Source organism: Scomber scombrus, chromosome 8, assembly GCF_963691925.1.
Source record: "Scomber scombrus chromosome 8, fScoSco1.1, whole genome shotgun sequence".
Lineage (NCBI taxonomy): Eukaryota > Metazoa > Chordata > Actinopteri > Scombriformes > Scombridae > Scomber > Scomber scombrus.
In genome coordinates this window covers 10,417,018-10,428,470 of record NC_084977.1, presented here as the reverse complement: position 1 = coordinate 10,428,470, position 11,453 = coordinate 10,417,018, and the positions used below count along the sequence as shown (strand labels likewise).

At 43.3% G+C, this 11,453-nt stretch overlaps 1 protein-coding gene across 1 annotated transcript; it reads right to left on the bottom strand.

Annotated features, from left to right (window-relative positions):
- Positions 1 to 53: 53 nt before the first annotated feature.
- On the bottom strand, positions 54 to 10,924 carry pfas (phosphoribosylformylglycinamidine synthase). Its single transcript, XM_062424666.1, has 28 exons — positions 10,830 to 10,924; positions 9,624 to 9,746; positions 9,362 to 9,497; positions 8,117 to 8,222; positions 7,818 to 8,016; positions 6,803 to 6,908; positions 6,549 to 6,689; positions 6,335 to 6,459; positions 6,100 to 6,228; positions 5,883 to 6,020; positions 5,479 to 5,607; positions 5,291 to 5,364; positions 5,048 to 5,204; positions 4,897 to 4,958; positions 4,595 to 4,756; positions 4,227 to 4,463; positions 3,887 to 4,117; positions 3,621 to 3,801; positions 3,425 to 3,508; positions 3,099 to 3,254; positions 2,615 to 2,734; positions 2,358 to 2,503; positions 2,061 to 2,268; positions 1,726 to 1,817; positions 1,527 to 1,641; positions 1,246 to 1,395; positions 951 to 1,091; positions 54 to 745 (listed from the first exon to the last, which is right to left on the bottom strand). Exons 2-28 carry the CDS (start codon positions 9,742 to 9,744, stop codon positions 435 to 437), a joined length of 3,957 nt encoding a protein of 1,318 aa, XP_062280650.1. The 5' UTR covers positions 9,745 to 9,746; positions 10,830 to 10,924; the 3' UTR covers positions 54 to 434.
- Positions 10,925 to 11,453: the final 529 nt, after the last annotated feature.

Here is an 11,453-nt window from a genome sequence, read left to right as displayed (position 1 = left end):
CTTTAATAGGTTTTTTTTTTCACCATGAAATACACTTCATGTCTCTTAAATGTTGTATTTCATTTATTAGCAAGTTCAGTTACCAATTTTTCAGTGGAGCTCGAACATCATAATCAAAAAGCGATACACAGAGAACTAAATCAGGTTTTGTTATTTTTAAGGCAACACTGATTTAAACAGACCTGACTGGTGCGTACTAGTGCTGTAAAATAAACAGTCATTACCAGATGAAACCAATGGAATGTACATAAAGTGAATTCAAGTCCCAAAGATATAAAGTACAGTAAGCAGTAACAGTATCAATGCAAAAAGACCAAGAACAAGTACCACAGTAAGTAAAAAGGTGTATTAGAGGATAATTTCATGTTCTGATTTATCCACAACAAAGACAGTGGCACTTGTTTGACAGCACCAGAAACATGTAAACAGTATTATCAGTTTGTGTTGCTGCACCAGGCAGCTGCATTCTTGAACATGTGGAGCCAGGGTGAAGGTGTGAGAGAAGGTCTGAAGTCCCTCGGGGCCCAGGGCCACTGCCAGCCCAGGGTGCAGCGCTCTGGGTGGGGCATCATGGCGAGGTGTCTGCCATCCCTGGAGCACAGCCCTGCTATGCCCTGCGGGGAGCCGTTAGGGTTCAGAGGGTACTCTTCAGTGGGATGACCCTGATCGTCAAGGTAACGGACCGGGGCGAGGCCACCAGAAATAATCTGGTCCTGGGCCTGCGAGCTACGGAATTGCATCAGACCTGAAGGAAATAGGTTAGGGAAAATCAATATGAAACACAGCTGTTGGTTACAGAACATACTGATCTGTGACATAAGAGTCGGCAGGATGAGTTGTGTTTGCATAAGTTGCTCAATGCACTAACTCAGGTACCTATCCAGACTTGAAGGTTGTCAACAGAACTGGTGCCAAACTACTACATGTGTTACGCTGTAAGATGACTGTACCTTCTCCATGTGCAACCCAGACTCCAAGAGCTGAGCCCTCCATGCCTCGGAGCCAGACAGACGGGGACGCCTGGATCCCAACGCTGACAAATCGTGACTCAAACCTGCCAGACTTATTGTGGGTCAGCACCACTTCAGATGCTGGGAGAAAAATAGGGGGAAAAAGTATAATAATAAGGTCCCTTTTACTATTATTAGTAATTGTAAATATTACTCATTAGTAACAGTAAATATTACTTATAATAGGAGTATTATAAGCACATTTCTCTTTTGCCTTCTCCGTTTCTCCTCTTACCTGCTCCGTCCTGGCCCTCTCCCACCCAGCCCAGCAGGGCGAGCAGCTGGCAGCCGTTGCACACACCCAGACTCAGTGTGTCGTCCCGTTGCCGGAAGCGATCAAATTCAGCTTTGGCCTTGGGGTTATAAGCAACAGTAGCAGCCCAACCTTTTATGAAAGACAAATGGTGTTACACAAGAATATGTATCTCCAAGTGGACTGTGAGTTTGTAAGAGTGTTTGTGTGTGTGTGTGTATGTGTGTGTGTGTGTGTGTGTGTGTGTGTGTGCATTTATATACCTTTAGCTGATCCCAGCACATCTGCGTAGCTAAATCCTCCGACAAACACGACTGCTTTGAAAGGTTCTAGGGTTAAAGAGCCGGAGCACAGGTCCTGCATGGTGACATCCCACACCTGCAGAGAGATAAAGACTGAAATCAACAACATAACTTAGGTCAACAAACTGTATATCCAGTTAACACATTTTTCAATAAATACCTCAAAGCCCGCCATAAAAAGAGACACAGACATCTCTCGGTCTCCGTTACTGCCCTCCTCTCTGACCACAGCTACACGAGGCTGCCCTGAAGCTGAAAGAGAAACACAAATCACAGATTAGCAAGTAACTGAAAATTAAATCAGGGACACTTTTGATAACTGATAAACATTTAAAATATTCATCATTTAAACATTTCAGGTATATGTATACTAAATAGTAAACTAAACATTTACAGAGTGATTAATCAAAACATCGCTGATAAATGACTTGATAATGAAAAAAACAACTTGCAGCTCTAGAATTGACTTAAGTCTTAGAGTATGTGTATTCTTACTGAGATGTTTGGTGCTGGGCATGTCGGAGGGGTCAAAGGTTAGTTTGAAGTAAGGCTGTGTCCTCCTGGCTAACCCTTCCTCTTCCTGTTTAACACAGAGCTCATTGGTCTGCAGGCGTTCCAGCTGAAAACTGGTGTCCTCCCATAATGCTCTGAGTTTAGGCAGCAGTTCTCTCAGTACTTCCTGTCCATCCACTCGAACACTGGCCTTAAAGACAAACAAGCAAAATGGAAAACAATATCACCGGTGAAATGAAGACTCTTAAGATACAGTTCACATTAAAGTCGATGTCTCACCATAGCCTCTGGTCCGAAGCCGCATGTTCTGCCGATGCGATGGCACGTCACGCTTGAGTCGCTGTATTTCTGACACACTGTTTCTACATCAGACTCGGGTACCTCCAGAACCAAACCCAGCTCCTCGCTGAACAGCAGCTCTATAACTGCGTTGACAACAGAGGAAAAATGCTGTGTGTTTGTGCTCTTAAGCTGCACAGTTTAAGGCACTGTACATGTCAATTACAAGTAACCAAGTGACACATCAGCTCACTGACCTCCAGCTCCTTGAGATGACAAGTCAATATCAATCCCACGGTTTCCTGCGAACGCCATCTCCAGCAGGCAGGAAATGAGACCTCCATCACTGATGTCATGTCCTGCACTCAGCAGATGATCTGAGAGAACAGAAAAAAGAAAAGAAAAGTCACTCTCCTGTTTGACCTTACACAGACATCAATTACAATTTATTAACAATCTTTAAACAAACTTAAAATTCAAATATTTAACATGAACACACTATTAATGTAACAATTTTCAAAAAAAAAGAAAAGATAGTCAGTTATTTTTGTTATTACTTAGCAAATGCAACACAAAAAATATATTCACAGCAAAACCACTAGATGGCTGTGTCATCACAGTAAGAAGCTGTTTTTATAGTGAGAACGTTATGAATGAAAAGATGACGGATAAAAAGCCAAAAAGCCTGAATCGCATTAAACAATCCTAATTCCTTCTGTGGCAGGAAATACTTTGCCTGACCGTGTATGAGTGTCTGTGTGGTGTTGAAGCAGGCAGACAACAGTTTCGGCTGGTCCAGGTCAGGAGAACAGTCTCCTAGCTGACTGTAGCACTGAGCCAGAGCTGAGCCTCCGAGGCGATGATGGCCTGGACTCAGAGGAACCCACAACAACACGCCTGCAGACAGATGACAAAGAGTCAGATGCAGTACAACCTTTACTGAGGAGTGTGTGCGAAGTGTTAGTGTCTGAGAAAGAAAGTGTGTGTAGTCCGTGTGTGAAAAAAAAAGCAGTGGATGACGATGACATTTCAAATTCTTAGTGTGTGTGTGTTTGATTGTGTAATACCTTTGCCGTCTGGATCCTCGAGGTCAGGTGTTACCGTGGCAGTGATGTCAGGACAGACAGCATATGCAGAAATAACCAGCGCACCTAAAAAAAGAAGCAGAGGGAAAGCTAAAACACACATGTACACACACATGTACACACACACACACACACACACACACACACACACACACACGCACACAGACAGTGAGAATACCTGGAGCTTTGACGGTCTCTTTCCCCACTCTAGCGGCCATACTTAGTGAGTCCTTGCCCCCATCGATGGCCACTCCCAGCTGGCCCATGACCTTACACATGGCTTTGCAGGCCTCCCACAGACTTGCTCCCTCACCCGGCAGCTTGGCAGCCCACATCCAGTTACCACTACACTTCACATCCTACAACACACAGCTAGGACAGTTAGCAACAGCCTGGATATACATCTGAAATGTTTACCCCCGCCCCCCTTCATCACCCACTCACCTTCAGAGCTGTGACTCTGGCAAACACTAGGTTGGTCAGAGCTTCTCCCACAGCCATGCGAGCCCCTGCTGCAGGACAAACCAGGCCTTTAATTGGCTGCTCTCCGATGGCCGTCGCTGCCCCTTCTAAGCTGAATGGTGACAAAGCAACAACAGCCACGTCTGCCAATGGGGTGTGAAGAGGGCCGACGCACTGTTGCTGGGCTACCAAGCCAGTCACAGACCGATCCACCTGGCGGGAGTGTGGGAGTGAAGGCACGGAGAGTCACAAACTGTCTGCACAAATGTGCTTCTAAAGACAGAGATGGTGTATGAAAAATTTGCAAAGATAAAACACAGACCTTGTTGGTCAGATAGCGTTTAGACGCCACAGCAGGCAAACGTAAAACTCTGTCCAGGGCCTCTTTAACTGTTAGCCCAGCAGGAAGAGCCAGTGACTGATGGGTCAGGGTCAGCCGCTCCATCTTAAACTCCTTCTGCGGCATCTTCCCCAGAACCCACTCTAGCTGCAGGTCCACAGGACGGCGACCCCTGGTGGCCTGAACACTGTTGTCTCCCTCATCCTCCACCAGCACAATCTGTGGGAGAAATTAGATTAAAGTAAACTCAATGACTCTAATCTGGAGTCTGTTTGTTGTACAGCAGTTTGACCTATGACCTCACTACATCCACTGATGCAGGACATTGGATGTGCATTTATCAAAAGCACCTTGCCATCTCCTGTGATGTTTCCCACAAAGTCAACGGGACACTTTTCCCTCTGACACACTTTCTCCAGGAAAGACCTGTCTGATGGGTGGAGCAACAGGGCGTTACTCTCCTGATACTCTGCCCCCCACAGCTCCAGCACGCTCAATGTAGGGTCACCTTTCTACAACAGAGATGGAGAAAAGTTAGAGTGAAATAAACTGAGAAATAGCAGAATCAAAGGGATGCTATTCTAACATATATGAAACAAGATGAAAACGTAACTTGTGTCTTTTTGTATGTGTAGCTGTGCTAATGCGCTACCTTGAACCTGTTGCAGTATATTACGGCTCCTGCTGGCTCGCTGAGCTCCTTAAGAACATTACCTGCAGATGAAAACATGATACAATACCTTAACTTTTGTCTCATGATCTAAGCTTTGCATAACTCCAGAAATAAACCTGATGTTTGGTACCGTTTCCTCCAGCTCCCTGATCATGTATACTGCAGATTGGGTTCCCACCACTTCTTTCCAGGCATGCCCTCAGAGCGCGATTCATCTTCTGCTCCATCTCAGCATCTCCTCTCTGCACCGCACCTAGATCCCTGTCGCTGGAGTTGTCCCCCTGGACCTGCAACCCAAAATGTATTCAAACACTCTGACATGTCTGCAAAATTTGGGGTCACTGCTAGTCTCTGTGTGATTTAGTGGCCGTACCTGTACAGAGGAGGCCGCTCCTCCTCCCACACCAATTCTGTACACTGGCCCTCCGATCTTCACCACTTCCATTCCTGATTGAAAAGCACAGCAGAGGAGTAGCGGGACATGGTAAGTCATCTATAAATGCATATAAATATATCTTCTGCATTGATTAAAATAAATCAAACGCTGAGTTAAAACGTTACCGGTCTCTGGCTGGCCTTTCTTTACATGTGTGTCTTCAATAGACCCGATACCGCCACTGAACATGATCGGCTTGATCCACTCTCGCCGCTCTCCGTTTGCCAGCCGCATGCCGAAGGAACGAGCAAAACCTAGAAGAGTGAATTAGTACAAATATTAAGGCAGCTCTAAAAGAGAGTATAAATGCTACAATAGGTTTTTCTATTCTCTGACTTTCTTTGTCTTTAGCAGCTAATCAGAATATGGAAACGTCTTTAGAAAAAAACGTGACATTATTCTTATCATTACATAATATTTGTTTGATCCATTATTCAAATAAATCAATTCATTAATCAATAACGTAGATACGATTCCTACGATATGGTTTCTAGGTACACTTGTGTGTATGTACAGAAGGCTTCCCTACCCGACAGGACAGGTTCTCCAAACTTGTTGCCGTAATCTGAGGCGCCATTGCTGGCCTCGATGGCCACCTGCAGTGGAGGCGCGAAGCTTGAAGGATACTCCCAGCCCTCTCCTTCACACTCCCACGGGAGAACATAACCTTAAGAAAAGACATGTTGATGCAAAGAACACTTCTATGAAGGCAATTGAAATTTAAGAAATAATACCGTTTTACTGACCTGGTATGTGCAGATTGCCAAAGCAGTATCCTGCAGTGCCGGCAATGACGTGGCCCCCTCGTCCAGCACTCTGCACATCTCTGATGCGACCGCCTGTCCCTGTGGTGGCGCCACTGAACGGAGCGACACCTGGAAGTCAGTTTGGATGTGATGGGAGATTTTTTTTTTTAGAAAGCAAGCGTTAAGAAAAAGGACATTTCTGTTGCACATGAGAAGGGTTTTTCTGTGTTCTGACCAGTTGGAAAGTTGTGTGTCTCTGCAGTGAAGATGACGTGTCGCAGCGAGTGGCGTGTCTCATATGGACTGGCCTGGGATGCATCTTGTGGGTAAACACACTCCAGCTCCATTCCTTTGATACCACTGGACACACAAACGCACATCACGGTGAGTCAGTGTGAAACTCATTCAGACACACACAGCTTGTGTGATTACTGTTTGCACTCCGCTACCTGCTGTTGTCACAGAACTGGATGACGTTGTTCTGGTTGCTGTGCCGCTGAGTGTCCATTATGAGGCTGAAAAGCGTCTCCTCCTGCTCCTGCCCGTCGATCACCATCCGCCCCCGGAAGAACCAGTGACGACTGTGCTCACTGGGACACGCAGGTACAAAGGAAGCATTAAAGAATAAAACAAAAACAAACAGCCAGGCATGACAAATACATAAAAGCTGTCCTGCTAATCTGCTCACGGAAGACAAACTCACCTGTTGGACTGGGCCAGGTCAAAACACTCCACACTGGTGGGGTTCCTTTCAATCCTCTGGAACAATGATGTGTAGTAGTCCAGATCCCAAGAGTCAAAGGCCAGACCTGCATTGAGCACAACACACAGGAGAGCTTGAATACCAAAAAACAACAACAACCCCCACACAGGAAGGAAAGATACTGAATCACACATGTATACTTTTTGTATAATCAGCACTGCAGACAACACACACAAAAATCTTTCATGCTTCAAGAGAACAGCAATCTAAAAACTATTTGACGCTGTTTTGGTTTATCTACAGATAAATAAGAAAGGATTATTGTTGGGGGGGATTGAGCAGCGGTGGCATCAGGAAACTCCAGATAGGCCCGTTTTAATTATATGCTCAATTCACCAGTTGAGCATGACAGCGCCTCCAAAGTATGCGCTGAAATGATTCTCATCTATTTGAGCGGCTTGTGAATATTAATAAGGCTAGGCAGAAGTGAACAAGCAGACCATGAACATAAACAGGCACAGCACAGCACGTTCTGATGCAGTGAACAGTGTTAAACCTGTTTGTATGATGAGAGGGACAGTCCATGAATAACCACAGTTGCTGAGTAGCCTTCAAACATGCATACAAATGAAATGCACTGTAGTTTTGGTGCATTCGGGTGGTACAAAGTGAAATCGTTAACTAAGTCATTCTCAATTAGGCAGCAAATTCAAGCACACAAATGCACATGCAAGATAATGAGCAGCATCGTTGCCGTCCTGTGACTTTAACCAGCTAAGTAATAATGTCATGCATCATGTGACATTATTACCTCCACCAGCAGGCACAATGTACTTAAAGATAACAGCAAGACTGAAAGTAAGTATAAAGAAAAGAGAGAAAGGTTATAGCACATGAAATTTTGAGTCTTTTATTGTACGAGTGACAGAAGTAAGAGTAAAGATTGAAAGGGGCAGGGGCCAGAATGTGCAAAGAGAAACTTAATTAATGTGAAAAGTGTTAAAGGGAGTCTTACCAAGATCATCATTTGTGGTCTTCAAGGCGGCGCAACCTTTCCCCAGGATGTCCACCTCAAACACTGGCTGCGGTTTGGTTTCCACAGCGAAGGAGGTGATGGGATGTTGGTAGATGCACTCTGTCATACTGTCATACAGACACTCAATCAGCTTCTTTGTATCTCCATTGAGCTTGTTCACACTCCCTTCATTCTTGGGCTGGAGGAGAGAGAGGGAGTAGATCACATCAGAAGCAGGACATAAAGTGAAAAACAATCAGGAGTCAGTGCGCTATAAAATTATATCTCTGTGTTCAAACCTTGATTAGAAATCTGCGAGACAGCTCAACTCGGGTAACGTGAGTGAGGCCGGTGCTCTGGCAAATGGACACGGCATTAGTGGACCAAGCAGTGGAGAAGTTCAACCTGAGGGATAGACCAGTGACAAAAGAAGTCTTCTTATATCTGCCATACTAGTGTTGTCTTCATCCAGTGTCACGGATTCAAAATATGAATTACTTGAAGTTATTAATGATCTAAAATGATACCATAGTTATTTTTACCTAATGGAATTCCTAAGGATGCAAATCATTTCTGCCCACAGTCTTTCTGGCAGATTTAGATGATCATAAAATGTTTCCATAATATCTTCTGGTGGGAACAGTGAGCAGTGTGAGAGTGGCAATAAGCAGCCATAGATAGCTGTAAATGCCCTGCACAGCATGCAGACATGCTGGTACTGACAGTATGGGAAGTAATGATATATCTGTATAGATAAAACATTACTTGAATGCAAATTGCCAGTTTGACCATTCTACATACTGGATTATGTATATATGTAAATTCTCAGTTTTCGTTCTGTTTGCAGCTGATTAATATCCGACATGTTTTGGTTCTCCAGGGTGTGGTCAGTCAGACCGCCAAGGCTTCCAGAGTCAATATTCAGGATACACTCGGGATGAATATGAAGGTTTTTCCGAACTACTGAAATGTGACACCACCAGATCAAAGACTGCACTTGTACACAAGAAATGTCAAAATCTAGTTGCTATATAACAATCATGTTTACAGAGCACATTTATGCTCTCCAAAAGATAAACCGTCAACATTTTGTGTCACGTCATGAGCTTTCTCAGAGCGACAACATCACATCAAACTTTACATTTTTATCCCCACTAATGATAAGGCTTTATTTGTACAAAAGCCATTAAAATAATGCGGTGTTTAGTCAGTAATGGACACTGCAGCCTCTAGGGGCCACTAGTGAGGATTTAGACTATTTTTGTTGTTAATTTTGGAGTTATAAAGGATTAGTGCATCTCCTCTAAAAAATATTATTACTGAACCTTTACTGGTTCATTTCCCACATTTCAGTAATCAAGCACATTTTATTCCAGTGTTTAGTTAATGACAAACAACCCATTTCAAATTTTCAACACATGCTAAACTTATATATACACATTTATCGTCACTATGGTAAAGAACATAAGGCCCATTATGGGACAAAAGCAGATCCGTAGGATGTGTTAAAGATCATTTATCAGACTTCGACAGTGCAGTCATACCTGGGGCCAATCTCCACCAGTTTCTCCCCGCTAGCCTCTGTGAGGTTTGGCTTCTCTGATAGTGGCTCAGCCTGCAGGGGTGGACGAAACAACCAGAGTAGAACCTCCTTCTGTTCAGCACTCAGACTCTCACAGCCTGCAGCAGTAAGCAGGAAGAAAAAACGGAGAGAAGGAATGAATGGAGAAAATAAAGCCTAAAATCCTGAAGGCTTCACAGTATGAGAGCATATGTCAAGCATTTGAGCATCCCTTTGAGTTTCACCTGTCAGCTCCACATTGTAGCACAGCTCAGTTGTGATTGACAGCTCAGGGTAGAGCTTGGCGGCCTGCTGTAAGCTCCGCCCCTTCACGGCCTCATTACTGTAGAACCTCACCACAGCCATGACTGATGGAGAGACAGAAAAATAGATTCAGGTCAAAGACTGAGCAACCTCCATTAATAAAATCATTCACTGAATGTCACAGATGATGAATAGTGGGCATTAATTATCAATGAAATTGATTTACCCTGAATTAGTAATATTCTGATGTACTGGATCACTACATCAGAGGCCAAAGGTCAACACTGATGATCAATGATAAGTAAGGACACGTATACATCTTCTCACTGAGACTGAACTTTGCCTTCAGGTCAGTCCAGGTTAACAATTCGGTCACTCCTGACAGAAAACATGTCTCTAAAAAGGTCTCAGTGTGTTCAGACCATAATATTAAACCAAGGAAGTAATGCAAATATGATGCAGTTGTCTCATAGTAAATCAACCTGATCACTGATGATACTTTCTGACTCAAGATGCATAGAATCTCTCATATCTTACATATATTATCACTCCATCATCTAACATCATTCTCCAGGCAAACTGTTCATATAATAATGATCAAGCACTTTCACAGCAACTACAAGAAAACAATAAATTCATATTCTTAACAGTATTGATGGTACAGCTCGCTCATTCATTCATGACCACTCAAACCCCCCCTCTCAACACACACACATAACCGGGACACTGATTGTGCGCATGTTGCAGGTCACACACTGCACGGTCAGGAGCTTTCTGTTAGTCCTTAACCACACACACACACACACACACACACACACACACACACACACACACACACACACACACACACACACACACACACACACACACACACACACACACACAAACTATCATTGTTTATAACGTGACTTTATCAAACTGTCTATCTGAGGTAACAACATGGAGGATACAACTCTTAATGTGTCGTTTAAAAGGTGATACCAGATAAAATACGGCGATAACGAAACAATGCAAGGTTTTTTTAATCTTTTTTTGCTCGCAATTGGGACAGTTTGGACATTTTCCCCTTTTTTTCATCTAATTGTTTAGGGGAAGCTAAACCAGAGTTAGCAGGTAGCTAGTTAGTAAAGTTAGCTTCCGCAGTTCAGACTTTTTGTTTAGGATGAAAAAGTTGAAATGTCGCTCACCTCTGATGTCCTGAGAAACTCCTGCTCTTCTTCAGTGTACTGGAGGTGTACTGGTTTGAAGTCTGCAGACTGTCAGGATGGACACAGACCTCCACACACACGTGCAATCCGCTTGTTTGCGCATGCGTAGCAGGGCTGCTATCTCCCATTGGATTTTATTATGAATGGTGTGATGCAGCAAATTATGATAAAAAAAATATATATATATTGTGATATTTAAGTTAATTTACTTATTGTATATATTTTAGCCTTACATGTTACCTGTATATAGATTTTAGTGTATTTGTTTCCTTTACCTTAAGTACTCTATATCTAAATAATCAAAAGGTTTAAAATAGTTTGTTTTTTGGTTTCTTAGGGTAGGGCAGGGTGTTCTGGATTATGACCAGGTAGTTTTATGACACTGACAGTGAAATTTCACATTCTTTTAAGACTGACTTTACTTACCAACTAGAAATGTTCTCAATAAGCTGTCTGGATAAGGCTAAACTTAAAAAAAAATTGAAGCAATTAAAGGTAAATAAAGATATTACTATTAGATATCTAACTGAACTTTGATCTACACAGGTACTTCTTGTCTTATTGTTTCAGCGATCTGGGAAAAATATCTGCAGGATATTCAGA

Excerpts from the sequence above, each read along its gene's own strand:
- pfas (XM_062424666.1), bottom strand. The coding sequence starts at position 9,744 with ATGGCTGTGGTGAGGTTCTACAGTAATGAGGCCGTGAAGGGGCGGAGC. Across the intron at positions 6,909-7,817 it reads GACCACAAATGATGATCTTG|GTCTGGCCTTTGACTCTTGG; the intron begins GTAAGACTCCCT and ends TGCTCAATGCAG. Across the intron at positions 4,959-5,047 it reads TCAGGGAGCTGGAGGAAACG|GTAATGTTCTTAAGGAGCTC; the intron begins GTACCAAACATC and ends TTTCATCTGCAG.